This window comes from Ixodes scapularis, unplaced genomic scaffold (genome assembly GCF_016920785.2).
Source record: "Ixodes scapularis isolate PalLabHiFi unplaced genomic scaffold, ASM1692078v2 PGA_scaffold0__279_contigs__length_252992795, whole genome shotgun sequence".
NCBI classification, from domain to species: domain Eukaryota; kingdom Metazoa; phylum Arthropoda; class Arachnida; order Ixodida; family Ixodidae; genus Ixodes; species Ixodes scapularis.
The window spans coordinates 106,035,525-106,051,509 of record NW_024609835.1 but is presented as its reverse complement, the minus strand read 5'-3'; the positions used below and the strand labels follow the sequence as shown (position 1 = coordinate 106,051,509).

At 46.9% G+C, this 15,985-nt stretch overlaps 2 protein-coding genes across 3 annotated transcripts in view; both read right to left on the bottom strand.

The window, feature by feature from the left end:
• LOC8027108 (GTP-binding protein 4) overlaps positions 1-11,319 on the bottom strand; it is a 41,473-nt gene extending 30,154 nt beyond the window's left edge. The window contains exons 1-5 of the mRNA XM_029991033.4: positions 11,179-11,319; positions 10,759-10,929; positions 10,319-10,422; positions 4,394-4,477; positions 4,158-4,311 (exon numbers count right to left, since the gene is read on the bottom strand). Coding sequence (XP_029846893.2) covers positions 4,158-4,311; positions 4,394-4,477; positions 10,319-10,422; positions 10,759-10,929; positions 11,179-11,226 — 561 coding nt within the window. The 5' untranslated portion in view covers positions 11,227-11,319. The remainder of the gene's footprint in view (positions 1-4,157; positions 4,312-4,393; positions 4,478-10,318; positions 10,423-10,758; positions 10,930-11,178) is intronic.
• Positions 11,320-12,085: 766 nt separating this feature from the next.
• Positions 12,086-15,155, bottom strand: LOC8027107 (heat shock 70 kDa protein cognate 4). 2 transcript variants are annotated; one of them, XM_029991027.4, is made up of 5 exons: positions 15,068-15,155; positions 14,686-14,892; positions 13,664-14,300; positions 12,537-13,449; positions 12,086-12,424 (listed from the first exon to the last, which is right to left on the bottom strand). In XM_029991027.4, the coding sequence occupies exons 2-5, from the start codon at positions 14,888-14,890 to the stop codon at positions 12,233-12,235; spliced, it is 1,947 nt and encodes a 648-aa protein (XP_029846887.1). In that variant the 5' UTR covers positions 14,891-14,892; positions 15,068-15,155; the 3' UTR covers positions 12,086-12,232. The 2 variants fall into 2 exon arrangements, with proteins under 2 accessions (XP_029846887.1, XP_002407132.1); XM_002407088.5 differs by having other exon boundaries at positions 15,011-15,136.
• Positions 15,156-15,985: the final 830 nt, after the last annotated feature.

Here is a 15,985-nt window from a genome sequence, read left to right as displayed (position 1 = left end):
TATAAAAAAAAAAAAGACATGTTCTATGCCCTATGTTTTTTTGCGCAACAGAGGACGACGCAAATTTCAACTTTGCTGTCACGATGGTTATAGCCAAGTTCCAGCCACGCTAGTTTTACGTAACTCTCTCCGTGATGTAATTGAAAGTGACGATTTCAGTTGTGGGGATTGTCATCCCTCAACATTCTGTCGCGTCAGCGTTTTGGCGCGCTGTGGTGGCCGCGCTGACGTAGCGAGAGGTGCCGCTGCTTACCACTGTGAGTGGCTTCCTCCTTTCCCCCTAAGGGTGATTTTCGTTACGAACCCCCGCAGAAAGGAGATTGACGTGTCGCTCCTTGATTGGCGCCTTCGCCCCCGCGGTTATCTTAAGGGGGGACACTACCCAGAAAAAACAATTTCTGCTAAAAAAACATTCATTTTGAAAAATGTCATATTTACATCCACCAACATCAGAGGGTATTCCCACAAAGTTTCATTAGATTGTACTGCATAGTTAATTTTTTATAAATTATTTTCGGTCCACCAACGCTAAAGAAAAGGTAGAGGTTGGAACACTTTGAACGCATTTTTCTCCATTCCACTTTCTGGCATAAATTTCACTTCAGGAATTTTGTTATTACATAACTTGGATTCATTTTCATGAGTTTTTCTGGGGTGAAATTTTAAGGGGAAGATAACTATGAGCTTGTATTTTTTAGTTTTGTCATTCTTCATGCTCAAAAACAAAAATTTTGGACAAAGGATGGAAATCTAAAAAACTGTATTTGTGTTTATGTGGCTTTTTTGTCATGAAAGATGGTATAACAGAAATATAGCTCCATAGTTGTCTGCTCAGAACAGTCCTAATGCAATATAACTCATGAAAACGACAAATTTATAAGTAATTTCAAAACAATAGTTTTCCTATGCAGGCACGCCCACTTTCATCTTTGAATGTTTGCAGTTTTTTTGTACTTCACCCAGGTTAACATAATTTGGCAGAAATGTTCTCAACATCAACAGAAACAAGCCCTGTAAATGCAATTTAAATCAGACAAGGGGTTCAAAAATTTACTTCTTGGGTAGTGTCCCCCCTTAAGGGTGGACATGGCCTTGAAATTCCAAATCTTCAGAAAAAAAACTTTTTTTTCTCAAAAAGTATATTTTTATGTTTTTAACTTGCAACGAATGGTTTCAGAAAATTTCATTTTTATACATGAAGGATTTATCTCACAATAAATTATTTTCGACATGTCGGCAGCCCTTTGAGTCAGCAGGGAGCAAGTTTTGTGTTTTTTATTTAGTGCTGCTTCATACTCGTTTAACATAGCCAGAACATCTCACCCTCATTGGAAGCACCATTTACTCTAGATTTAGCCCGTAGAGACTTTCAAAGTTTAAAAGTATCGATGGCCAGGAGAACCCTCTACATCAAAACAGAAGAAATCCTGAATATTTGGTATGAGCAATCTTACTGGTTGAGACCCGAAACAGGGTTTACGATTGGTCCTGCCCAGTGATGTGATTTTGTGTCATCTTCAGTAACACCCTTCCTCAGTATCTTCCACTTCAGATCATATTCCTGCTTTGCTGCTCTTCCTTAGTATCCCATTTGCCTCTTTGTTCTTGCCAGTTTATCTGTCAAGGAATGCCTACTACAAAAGTTGGCTTGCCTACAAATGACACAAACTGGTAGCTATTGCCAGGGGAACAACGAACTAACAATGCCCCAGGTGAATTTCGCCTACCTCGGGCTCATGCAAAAGAAAGAAACCTAAAGTTGAAACTTCAAATGTATTTTTCTCAGTTCCGCTTTTTGGCAGGAAATGTGGTATGAGGAAATGTATTACTTGACATTTCGAAAGTGTAAAGATTTCATTCAGTGGTGTCCTGGACTGAAGTTTCCTGAGCAACAAGTTAAGGTACTGATATTCTGAAAAAGCTAACTTCTTCGTGACAAAAACTGAATATTTTAAAACACAGAAATTTGTTAAAATCTTTTGCACTTTTGGGGTGTTATTGCTTTCCTTTAGAATTGCATTGTCTACAATTCAATTTTACCTTAACTTGCACTATGGCTATTCTACTTCACATTAAAACAAACGTTTTGTGGATTGCAATTATATTTTTTAAATACATTTCCTCCTGAAGTAACTTTTTTCTGGAGCTTTTTAAGCACTGTGTGTTGTAGAATTGGCCTACAAGACTGAAATTTTAGATGTCATCAATCCTAATGGGGTTAAATTCACCCTGAAAGTTTGAATCAATTTAAGGGAATGGTTCAAAAGTTGACCCTCCCAGGCCATGTCCCCCCTTAAAACCAGCGGACAGCAGGATCTCAGTCTCTTCTTCCTGGGATTTCGGCGGCGGCGACAACGGGGAACCGTCCGGTGCACCAGTGAGCGTTTACCCCGTCCTTTGTTCTTTGTGAATGACCGTTCGGCCGTGGGCGATCTCCACACCGACGGCGTTCATCAGCTGATAGCCGTTGTCTTCTTGTTATTTGTTTTGTATTGTAAATAAACAAAGTTTATCACTGTGGCCAACGTGACCGGTGTCTGTTTGCGCTCAACGAGCAGCGTGCCACGCGAGTACGAACCCCCTTCGCGGTAGAGCGTCTCGCCGCAAACGTGGTACTCCCAAAGGCAATGGCCCCAAGGAAAACCACACAGTGAAGAGGACGACTGTATCCCTCCATCAGATGATAGAGAGGCGACCTCTGTGACTTGAGTGAAAGTAGTGATGAACATGAAATGACTGTGCAAGACAGCAACCGTGGAGCCACCCCGCCACAAACATTGTTCCGGAGTTTGTACACAAACAATCTCCTGGACTTTCCTGTCCTTACGTTCAGTGTGAGGACGTTACCTTTGTACGCCGAAATAATTTTACTTTTCAGAGCCCATGCAACCAAAATAGTTCCTGACCGGAATGACCATTAAGTTGGTCAGAGTATTTTACCGCAAAGGGTTAATACCTTAATTTTTGTATTGTATTAACTGAAATAGCCAATCAGTGATGCCCTTAATTCATCCCTTAGCCATCGCCATCCAATCCGAAGCTAACTGGTCGGCCTGTCGCGCATGCGCATAGCAGTCGAACCTGAGTCGAACCTTTGTCAAACTTTACACAAGAAGCTCGAAAAAGTCGAACCTGGTCGAACTCGAACCTCGACCGGTTCGCGACACCCCTAGTTTTGGCACACCTTGGCGCAATTTTGTTCTTATTTATACTTTTGTATCAGTCTGGCGCATGAAACGTCATTAGGCGCACAATGGCGCAATTGGCGTAGCAGTTCCATCCCTGGGCACCCCTAAAAAAAAAAAAAATGTTTTAGATGCTTGAAAAGCACTATTTTCACAACATAGTTCAGGAGCCATGGAACCTTAATAATCTGGGTCTTTGGATGAAGAGTCAGCAAAGCTGACCTCGACCCCACGAGGAAGGAAAGGATTAGGGCAGGGTTCAAGAGGTCTCAAAAGGTTCAGTAAACATAGAACCCATGTATCAATCCATTAAGACAACGGCCTCATACCTTGTTGATAAAGCTTGACTTGCCAACGTTTGGGAACCCGCAGATGATAACCCTTTGCGGCATTTTACCGCAAAGGGTTAATATTTTAATTTTTGTATTGTATTAACTGAAATAGCCAATCAGTGATGCCCTTAATTCATCCCTTAGCCATCGCCATCCAATCCGAAGCTAACTGGTCGGCCTGTCGCGCATGCGCATAGCAGTCGAACCTGAGTCGAACCTTTGTCAAACTTTACACAAGAAGCTTGAAAAAGTCGAACCTGGTCGAACTCGAACCTCGACCGGTTCGCAACACCCCTAGTTTTGGCACACCTTGGCGCAATTTTGTTCTTATTTATACTTTTGTATCAGTCTGGCGCATGAAAAGTCATTAGGCGCACAATGGCGCAATTGGCGTAGCAGTTCCATCCCTGGGCACCCCTAAAAAAATAATAAAATGTTTTAGATGCTTGAAAAGCACTATTTTCACAACATAGTTCAGGAGCCATGGAACCTTAATAATCTGGGTCTTTGGATGAAGAGTCAGCAAAGCTGACCTCGACCCCACGAGGAAGGAAAGGATTAGGGCAGGGTTCAAGAGGTCTCAAAAGGTTCAGTAAACATAGAACCCATGTATCAATCCATTAAGACAACGGCCCCATACCTTGTTGATGAAGCTTGACTTGCCAACGTTTGGGAACCCGCAGATGAGCAGGGTCCGCGTGTTGGGGTCGATGGACGGCAGCCGAGACAGATGCTGACGCACCTGCTCCAGGTACTGCAAGCTCTGGCTCTGCCGCTTCATGATGGTCGCCATCCTGGGCCACAAGACACACACACACGTCAGGCTCCCAACTTTTGCAAGGGCCAGCCTGTACTAGGAAGACAAATTGTCCGTACCGTCCGAGCGCAGCTCGCTTCAGCTGCTTGCACCGGTACAGGGAGTCGCCATACTTCAGCAGGCGCACATAGTCCCTTGCAACACTGTAAAGCGATTGTTTCGTGAAAATAATGTCACAACCCAAAAAACAAACTAAAAAGAAAAAAGAATTCCCTGGTTAAAACATTTAGTCAAGTGCAATGAAGGTGCAATAACACCATTGCGCAGTTCCTCCTACCCTAGCACCGTGCGGAGAGAGAGGGGAATAAGCAGTGCGCTAACACTTCCCCCTCTCCCCTCCACACGTCATTTGTTGCACACGCTATAACGTCAAACCAACAGCCCTGCCTGCTCCCGGCACTCTCTCCCATGACCTTGTTGCGGCACGACTAACACCAACACGAGCAAACCAAGGTCCATGTGGGGTTCCCAATAAAGCCATCACTTTCAAAGGAGGTCAGGCATTGCAGAAAACAAAGCACTCGGCATGAAGAAGACTGGTAGCATCTTGCATTGTGTGGCTGGCAAGGGTCATGGTGCGTTAGTCAGGAAACAGGGATAAAAAGGTGGTCACACTTAGGTAAGTGAAGACTATGCATGGGACGAGCAGAAGGAATTGGGACCGTGATCTGCCAGAAGAAAGCAAGGAATAGGATAAGCGGCTTAAGTTGTCGGTCTCTCATGACTAGAAGCCTTCCTCCAAACAAGCAGCTAGCTGGAGCATCACAGACTACACAGTGCAGACTGCAATATTGTTTTGATCTTTCTATCTGAAAGAAATTTAATTGTATTATAATTCATAAATGAGTTCTGGAAAACACTTTTTTTTTTTTTTTAAGCTAAACAAGCTAGATGAGTCTTCATTAAAAAAATTTTTTTCCGGGTATGCATATACAAATTTTCAAAGATAGTCATTAAAAGAAAGTTATATTTTTTAATGTTCATAATTTGCATGAGTCCCGAAGACAACCTTGATGGAACTTTGATGTAACCTACCAGCAGTGATGACAGACATCAGGCACTTAATATTGTCTACACACCACGAGATCCCGACAGAACAATTGAATGAGTTGACCACTCCCCTATTCTAGGCTCTCTCTCCCCACTTGCTTGCTCTCTGCCAGCTCCCTTCCTTAAACAGAAGACAATTCTGACAAAGCAATTGATTGATTGATTGATTGGAATTTTATGGCACGAGAGCAACTAGGCCAAAATGTGCCAGGTGCATAAACTATTGCATGAAAAGGGTTAAGGAGAAGACAGAGCCATAGTAGCTGTTATGAAATAAAAGTATGAACATAAACGGTGTAAAAGCTATGGACATGAATTTCAGGCATGTATAAAAGTTCTAAGCAATAAGGAATTATCTGAAAAATAAAAAAACATGGTGAAAAAGGAGGGGTATAACAGGTGTAGATAGCCTGTTATTTTAAGAAAGTCCAAAACTTTACTGAAAGGTACAAGAGGTTCATCTCTTAGCAAAAAACGTTCAGCCTTTCCACACTCGTGAAGAAGGAAGACCAGCGGAGCTGTACGCGAAACACTGCCGCAAAGCGCACGCGCCAGTTTCCCGCTTCTTCTCGTCCGACATGCCACCGATTCTGGATACGTCTCCGGCGAACCAGAGTCGGTCGCACACGGCGCACGTGACGCCGAACAGGTAATCCACAAACTGCCTCCGGAACCTCGCCGCGCCCGGTAACTGTTCAGCCGGCGTGGAGTGCAGTCGTCGCTGGGACTTGCGCTTGCGCTTGGCCTCTGTGGCACGATCGTCGTCCGTGGCGTTGGCCCACCGGCGCCCTTTACATCGCTGGTTCTGTTCTCGGCGGAGGCTTTCCAGACGAGCGATGTGCTCTCCTTTGGCAAGGAAATCTAAAGCGCTCAACGCAGTGAAAGTCAAGGCAACACCGGCTTTGCGGCGGTTGCAGACCCATTCGCGCTGCTGCGTACGTCGCCGCTCCTTCCGCAGCCAGTCTTCTTTCCCGAAAGCGCGCGCGGCCGACCCACCCTAAGTCCAAACCGAAACTGATAAGAGCGTAGGAAACAGCGCACAAAACAGACGAGGACGAAGTAACACACCTGACGAGCGCTGCGCTCGTTATGCATGCTTCTTTTTCGTCGTCATTTCGTTCGTCATTTCGCGCTGTTTCCTACAATGAATTCCCACCAACGCGGCCAACTATCCATTCTTCTATGACAGCTGGAAAGGTTGGCGCCATCTACGAGCGATGGTGGCAACCAGACTGGTTGTGTGCTTGCCGCCCTCGCTTATAGACGGCGGTAGTTGTCCAGGTGGGTTTGTGTCGACAGGCGTTTGATACCGGACACGATCCTGGGGAACTTAGCCCTTAACAGCTTCGCTGTAAAATGCGGGATGAAATGGAAGATGGGATCCAAAAATAGTACAAAACATGCTCATCATTTTTGATCCGTGTACCTACCTACAGTGCCACAGAATATGTAGGACAGTCTATGTTTTGCCACAATGCTCACAGCACGGGGTATCGTCATTACAAAGTAAATATAGATGTGTTAAATGAGTGTCCAATACACAAGCGGCACATCAAGACCTCGTGGAGCCGGTTCCTCTGGTGGGAACTCTCCCATAATCCTAAGCAAGGTTTGATATTATGTAGTTTATTGTCTGTTTCTTGATTCCATTTTAACTGCTAAATTTCATAAATTGATTTTTTAATAACTGGTTTAAAATCCCCTTCACAAAAATGTTCCACAAGAACATTTGCCTGGCCCTTCAAGGTTGGGGAGGCGAGGTAAAAAGAGGCGTCCTAAAAGAGAGGTAGTCACCCCGAAGTTTCCTCATTCGGTCCCACACCTCTTGAGAAGTAACAAGACTGTTCACCTTGGAAACATAGTTCATCCATGAGCTTTTCTTAGCTTGCTTCCTTGTCCAACAAGCCTTTGCTTTACATTTTTTTAACTCTATCTTGTTCCAGATTGTTGGGTAGCGGCAAAAAGTGCCCCAGGCCCTGTTCTGACATCTAAGCGTAACAGTACAGTCTTTGGTCCACCAAGACATGCGGCACTTCGGAAGTTTCTCAAATGTTTGTGAAATGGAAGCAGATGCAGCATTCATGATACGGTCAGTAACGCACAAGGTGGCGTTTTCAGGGGTCATAGCTAAAAGTTCAGTTGGGTCAAGCACTGCTTCCAATGCAAAAAGAGCCCAGTCAGCTTATCGAATTTCCACCTGGGGATACGTTCTGAAAGTGAAGGAGGTGCTACAGTACTAACAGGGAAGTTGGGGATGAAAGAGACAAATCGATGGAAGTTAAAGTATTATGAGTTGTACTAAAAAATATAGATCTTGTTTATTTAAAAGGCAAAGGCCGGATGACAATAAAAATCTTTCAATGACACCACCATGGGAGTCTTGGCAAGCACTACCTCACATGGAATGGTGGGCATTAAACCCCCCTCCCCTCCCTCCCTCCCTCCCTCCCTCCCTCCCCTCCCCCTCCCCCTCCCCCCAAGATTAAAAAAGGTTGCGGAAGTTGCACTGCAAGTCCATGCAGGTCATGTAAATGCAGTGGAATATTTGGTGGCAGGTAACGTGAAACAACTGTAATAAGGCGGTCAAGAAGAATACAAACTGCCACTACTTCTAGAGAGGTTGTGAGAGGAACAGAAGCACAGGCAATACCACTCTGCACAACCACAGCTACTTCACCAGAGGAGTTGCTATGGGATGCACAGTCCTCTCTAAAAACCTGATGACGGCTTACATTTGTTTGTGCGTCCTTGAGATGAGTCTCCTGGGGCCCTAATCTGGACACTTGGCGAGAAAGTCGGCGAGAAATCCCGCCGCTCTGATTGGCCGGCGCCAAGGTCAAGTGCAACGTTGGCCAATCACGCCCGCCAGATTTCTCGCCGAGCTTATCGCCAAGTGTCCAGATTAGAGCCCCTGTAGGCATATAGCGACAGGTCGAAGCTCATCAAGAAAAAAATTGATGTCATCAATATTAGGGAAAAGACCACGGCAATTCCACTGCATGGTACTATAGTTCTTTGCCATTTAGAGAAGAAAAAATATATATACAAGCGTTAAAGTTTAAAATCTATTTTTACAAGCGGGGTGCTCTGCCTTTTAGGAGGATCTATCTGTTTACGAGTGGGGTCACTGGCGACAGAAAGAGAGGGCTCCGATCCTGAGAGGGGAGCATCCTCATCGGACCTGAGCCCAGTTTCGTCCATGAGCTCGTCTGTTGCCGCCGGCAGCTGACCCTTGGGGGTCGACTGCTTCGGCAACTCTCCGCGCTTCCTCTGGGGAGCAGAGGTGTGAGGGGGTAGGCCTTGGCTCTTAGGGGCCGAAGTGCCAGCTGGAGCAGGGGGGCTCAGCCCTTGCTCTGAGATGGATGCTGAGGAGGCAGCATCCACCTTGCGATTCGAAAGCGGTGTCACTGGCATCGCTCCCGATGACGCAGGAGACCTCGAAGGGAGGCGCACATTGTCCGTAGACGTCTGTTTTCCAGTCAAAACCATTGGCCATACCGGTCCCCTATGCACGGCCTGGGCATAAGAGCCTTTCGAGACAAAGGCAGAACACTTTTCTGCATCAATGTAGAACATGTTTTCATTAAACTTCAAGGTGAGAATTTTTTTTCTTGCTTCCACAACAGGCAAAATCGGGAGTATGGAGGATGTTTTCCATTACAGTTAGTGCATTGAGCTTCATTCTCACACACATCAGCGACGTGTTCCTTACTAGAAAATTTGGCATACGTCTCGCTACCCTGACAGTTCCACAACCCATGGCCAAACCTTTGGCACTTAAAGCAGCGCTGAGGGTTCGGCACATAAGGCCGGACACGGCACTGAAGGTAGCCTGCCTTTATATTACAAGGTAGAGCCGTGGAGCCAACCAACAAAGCAACCGATGCAGGGTATTCTATCCGCTCGGATTGTGGAAGGGAAATGGGAGCGAGCGAGTGCATCAAAGCAAGAAAGCTAAGGAATTCAAGTCTGTAAGGGCACACAAAACGACGCGAGGGAGCGGTTGGAGCGACACAGCTAGGTACAGATGATGAAACGGGCATTTTCAAACATGGCAGAGACAATATGGAACGCAGCACTATTCTTAGCTCCTGGTAACGGCCATAAACACAGCCAAAGGTAAAGTCGGCGGCAACGTTTGTGGGACACAGGAGCACCAGCCGAAATGACTGGCTGCGCCTCCTGATGGCACGTTGCTGCTTTCAAGACCCACGTTTTGCTCATTCGCTTCCTACAGTGTTCACAGACATGTCTTTTTTCCCTCTCTTTCGTTCCTTCCGTCTGACGCACACGAGATAACAAAACGCAAGGTGCCACGAAATGTTATCTGAAGCATCTGAGCACCGTCACCCATCGCTTTGGCCGAGGCAGATGTGCTGCACAACGCCTCACAAAGTGACACCTTGCACCAGCCATGGTTATCTCGTACACGTCGGAAGGAAGCGAATGAAAAAGACACAACTGCGAACACAAAAGGAAGCACATTCTCGAAGCGCGAGTCTTGAGAGCGGCCACGCACCATGAGAAGGCGCAGCCAGTAATTTTGGCTGGTGCTCCAGTGACCTGCAAACTTTTGCTGCCGACTGTAGCTCAGTTAAAGCATCTGAACACAGACTTTTCATAAAGTTACAAAAATGCAAGATTACAGTTTGGGCACTACTTGCCTTGCCACGTTGTAGAGGATAGTTTAGTCTCACAACCCTGTCACACACTTTTCATCGAATAAAATTGTATGTATGTAGGTTGTTGTCACTCAGATGGTAGCTCAGTTCTTAATCATGGTCAAGGAACCCTCCGAGACCAATATTGCACATTAAAGACCAAACTCTCCCGCTTCTTGCGACGAAGACAAGGTACAAAATGAGTTCAGGCTGGAAACTGCAATCAAATATTACATATACAAGACCCAAAGGAATGGGGTAGTCTCTACTCACTTATCAATCAGATGAAGGGCCATATTGAGCTGCCCCAGGGACAGCTTGTAGTGATCTTTATCATATAGGACATTCATGAGGTCGGCATAAAATGGATGAATGTCCTGGGGAAAAAAAGAAGTGATGAATGTCACCTAGTTCCCTGTGAGGCAATCCAGGCATTGTTTGTACTGATGTCGTTCAAGGTACTAAAATAACAATCTGTATAATATATATATATATATATATATATATATATTTTTTTTTTTTTTTAAGTTACTAGATTATTTAGGAAAGGAGCATGGGGAACAGTACAAGAAAACCTAACATATTGAGTCCGAGAAAACACAAAACTCTTTCTTTTCTTTTCTGTAATGTTCTTTTTTTTTTTGGCCGGGGTGGGGTGGGGGGTGGGGGGGGGGGCAATAGTTAAGTTATCACAGATGAACTGGCAGGCTCACCTCAAGCTTCGGAAAATCGGACAGGAGCTTGCTCAGGCGATCATGAAAGTTCTGCTGGGTGAACTTCACTTTTCGCATGTAGAACTGCCGGATCCTAGTTATTTTGTAGTGTCGATGAACGACAGTGGGGGTTTTCCTCTGTGTTTTCGAGAGGATGGTATCTACGAAGTCCTGTAGCAGAAGAGAACCAAGATTAATTACTAGAACGAATAGACCGCAAATGAGGCCGTTGAAAATAAAATTGCCCGTGTTATTAATTAAAGAAAATAAATGAGCAAAGCACGCCCGATTTATTGGTTATTCCGCAGGATGACATTTGATACAGCAACAACACTCGTCCAGCCAGCTGGCATAACGTTGCCAAACAGTCTTTCGGCGAGACGACCTAGCCTTGAGAAGGGCCAGAGGCAAATCACTCACCTTAGAGGTGGGAACCACCTCAATTTTCTTGAAATTGTACTGTGCCATCTTTAAGAATTGTTAGTTCAACCAACCACACGTGTTGCGACCCTTCCCCCTGGGAAGAAGCGCAGAAAAGGAAGCCATTTGCGAATGACGTCACACATTTCATTGCGGTGGCGATGGTGCTTTTGGAAACGTAATGAGGCACAGGCTCAGCAAAGTGTTGTTGCCTATGGTTCTTGCGTTCTTGGTTTCTTTTCTCCACTGAGATCAGTGGTTTTTTCTCGAGGTTTCCGAAGCACGGCTTCGCATAACGCACTTGAACTCTCCTATGCGGTTTTGCGCGCAATTTGTGTGGACAACTTTTTGTGGCATTTCTGACGAGAGGAAAAGTGCGTGAGCACACCTTTAGCTTCAGTCGGTGTTCGTCGACGTGTTTGTTCATCCACGTGACGCACGCACTCCTGTGCCTGCATGGCGCAAATCAATGTTGGGCCAATATGGCGACAAGAGTAGATGTCCTTAAAGTTCCCAAATATGTTAACCACAAACAGCTACCCGCCTACTTGTGCGGCGTGCGAGCAATGCGCAATTTAGTTTGCACTAACGTCAATTTGCGCGATCACCTCCGCGAGAGAGACCGGCACCCCTCCGATTTACCTCGCGCTGCCAGCGCCGTCAGTTTCGCAGCGAACGGCCTTCGGCTTACCGGCACATCTCACCGTCAGCGCTGCGCCCTTTAATTAAAAAAGTGCAGGCGAGATGGTGCAAGTTATAAAAAATTTAAACCAGAGACTGGTGTCAGAAACTAACCTCGTCTCAAACAATCTACTTTAACCAGTTTGTCCCCCAAAGTAACTGCGTGCCTTTGGAACTTTATTCACGGCCAGCAGCAGTCTCTAACGTACACAAGGAAACTTGGGGATTTACTTCAAAGGTCACCATTTTATTTCGCTCTGAATAGATATTTACATCATGGAAACAGCTACAAAGCTGGTAGCAGCTCCAAGGGGTCTTTTATTGAACATAACTTGGTAAGCAAAAGACCAAAACGAACACAAAGCTGAAACGCTCAGTCGACTTCTTCAATGGTTGGTCCGCTGCCAGCACCAGCACCAGGTGCAGCACCCGCTCCACCAGGAGCTCCAGCTCCAGGGAAACCACCAGCTGGCATGCCACCATCCTGGTACAGCTTGGTGATGATGGGGTTGCACACCTGCTCAAGCTCCTTCTGCCGGTGCTCATACTCCTCTTTGTCGGCAAGCTGCACAAATGAGAAAGGGTTTAGAATAAACGAAAGTCAACAGTACACAACCCCTCTAAAGTGGAACACCTTGAGTGCCCTATGCCAGTCCTCAATAAAATAAAACACCTACCTGGTTTGTGTCCAACCACTTGATGGTCTCCTCCACCTTCTCAAGGATCTTCTTGCGGTCATCCTCCGACAGCTTGTCCTTGAGCTTCTCATCCTCGACAGTAGATTTGATGTTGAACGAGTAGCTCTCCAGCGCATTCTTGGCAGTGATCCTCGTCTTCTGCTTGTCGTCTTCGTCCTTGTACTTCTCTGCATCCTTCACCATCCTTTCTATCTCTTCCTTGGACAGGCGACCTTTGTCGTTCGTGATGGTGATCTTGTTCTCCTTGCCGGTGCTCTTGTCCACTGCAGACACGTTCAGGATGCCGTTTGCATCGATGTCGAACGTCACCTCGATTTGAGGGACACCCCTGGGCGCCGGTGGAATGCCTGTGAGCTCGAACTTCCCGAGCAGGTTGTTGTCTTTGGTCATCGCCCGCTCACCCTCAAACACCTGGATGAGCACTCCAGGCTGGTTGTCCGAGTAGGTGGTAAAGGTCTGCGTCTGGCGGGTGGGAATGGTTGTGTTGCGCTTGATGAGGACTGTCATCACTCCGCCGGCAGTCTCGATACCCAGCGACAGGGGGGTAACGTCTAACAGCAGGAGGTCCTGGACTTGCTCGGACTTATCGCCGATCAGGATGGCAGCTTGTACAGCAGCTCCGTAGGCTACAGCCTCGTCCGGGTTGATGGACTTGTTCAGCTCCTTGCCATTGAAGAAGTCCTGAAGCAGCTTCTGGATCTTGGGGATACGGGTGGAGCCACCCACCAGCACAATGTCGTGCACCTGAGACTTGTCCAACTTGGCATCGCGCAAGGCCTTCTCCACAGGCTCCAGAGTACTACGGAACAGGTCGGCATTCAGCTCTTCAAAACGAGCCCTGGTGATGGTCGAGTAGAAGTCGACACCCTCGAAGAGAGAGTCAATCTCGATGCTGCAAATAAAATATTCATTCAATACTCCCGCCAAAGCAACAAGTGCAATTCGCTACGAATTAAATAAAAACAATGAAGGGAGAAAAGGTAACTTTCAAAGCTCGTCTATTATTGAGGAAGGTACACCGAAGTGCTTTAAAACCCCCAAGAGTCCATAAGCCTGCAATCTTTGTAACCAATGCTTGAGAGCAAGTTAGACAAGTAAAAACCTACCTAGCCTGTGTGCTGGAAGACAGGGTACGCTTGGCCCTCTCGCAGGCAGTCCTCAATCGCCTCAGTGCCCTCTTGTTCACGGTCAGGTCCTTCTTGTGCTTGCGCTTGAACTCTTGCACGAAGTGGTTCACCATGCGGTTGTCGAAGTCCTCACCACCCAAGTGTGTGTCACCGGCCGTCGACTTCACCTCGAAGATTCCGTCCTCGATGGTCAGAATAGACACATCGAAGGTACCGCCGCCCAAGTCGAAGATGAGCACGTTCCGTTCGCCGGTCCCCCTCTTGTCCAGGCCGTAGGCAATGGCTGCCGCTGTCGGCTCATTGATGATACGGAGCACGTTGAGACCAGCGATTGTGCCGGCGTCCTTGGTTGCCTGGCGCTGCGAGTCGTTGAAGTAGGCCGGAACAGTTACCACGGCGTTGGTGACGGTCTTGCCAAGATAGGCTTCTGCAATTTCCTTCATCTTGGTGAGCACCATCGACGAGATCTCTTCGGGGAAGAAGGTTTTCGTCTCGCCCTTATATTCAACCTGGATCTTGGGCTTTCCGCCATCGCTAACCACGTCGAACGGCCAGTGCTTCATGTCGGACTGGACGGCGGGGTCATCGAAACGACGACCGATCAGCCGTTTAGCATCTGCGGAGGTAAGAGACCGCAAACGGTAAGCACAGAAAACATGCGGTCCAACCTAGCCCTAACTCCTCCCACCCCATTCATTCATTCGTAAGTGGTGTCGGGAAGTCGACTGGCAAAGCGGTAACAAAACCAAAAACCACCTTGCTAATATTCTCCCCTTTTAATGTAGCACTCCATGAACGGCATCGTGCGCATCGGAAAACACACGAGCTTGCCACGAGGTGTGCACAATGGGGCAACCGCCCGCCCTCCCGGCACGCTAAGCCTACTTTCCACTCCCGCCGGCACTTCCTCCACGCTGCTCCGTGCAAGATTCACACATCCCCGATACCAATGAATGAGTAAAGGTGGCGATTTGGAAGGTCACATCTGATTTTAGACTTACCGAAGACTGTGTTGTTCGGGTTCATCGCAACCTGATTTTTCGCGGCATCCCCGATGAGTCGCTCCGTGTCCGTGAAGGCCACATAGCTAGGTGTGGTTCGGTTCCCCTGGTCGTTGGCGATGATCTCGACCTTTCCGTGCTGGAACACTCCGACGCAGGAGTAAGTCGTGCCCAGGTCAATTCCGATAGCTGGTACCTTCGCCATGCCTAAAAAAAAAGAAGAGCAAATGTCCTTCAATGAGACGCTTCACCGTGCGAATTTACGAATAGACTGGCACAATCTTCGGAACAGTTTAGCAAGACAGAAGCGAGATCAGTAACTCACCGTAACCCAGAGAGTTTCTCTTTAAAATAAATTATATATACAGCCGGGAACACTCACTAATTTTTCTTCGGTTACAGCACGAGCCGTTCTCGATCCAAAATGGTCGTTCTTCGCCGACTTTTATGTAGCCGTGACGTCACGGAGAATATTCTAGAGCCCCGTTTCTAGCCAATCAGAATTCGCCGTGTCCCAAGCTCCGCAGAAAAGATCGCAGTCAGCAATATTAAAGTGAGTCCACTCCAAGCTATTTTCCTGTCCGGTCACGTGGGCTTTTTCTTTGCTGTGCCGAGTTGCCGGTAGGTGTCGAACCGACGTTAACAAGCCCAGAGCCGTATATCTCTGAACAAGCCCAGCAGATCAGCAGATCAGAGCGGCTCTGCAGTAGATTCAGAGCCGGCTAATATTTGCGCAGCCGAGGGGTGTTCACCATATCTTTCGCCACTGGCGGGATCTTTGGGGGCGCTGATGTTCGTTCACGAAACGAAGAGAACCTTCCAGAAGCGGCGGAAATGATTGCCGCCTCTTTTTCCTTTTCTTGCGTCGTTTTTTTTTTTTTTTTTTTTCTCTCTCTTTTGAAGTTTGACTTGACTGGCTGGACTGGCGCAACATTAGCGCCTGCGGTCCGGTTGGTCAAGTTATCGCGACACTTGTGTAGGAAATAACGACTCGCCGCTGATGGGGCGGTAGGAAACCGCGTTTAAAAATGTTTAGCTTTTGTCCTCTTCAGTCTGTCTGCTTTTCTATCATCGTTGAGGTGGAGCAAATGTCGGCGTCTATGGTCGTATCCCCCCCCAGCCCCCCCTTTTTTTTTTTTTTTAACTTTCCAGAAATCCGCGAACACCACCGCTAATCGCCATATGTTTTTTTTTTTTTTTTTTTTTTTTTTTTTTCGCTTTTAGCGTTGAGAGTCACTACAGTGCCTAGAAAAGAGTCACTTTCGAGTTTTGGGTGCCGTCGATCCAACAGTAGACCTTC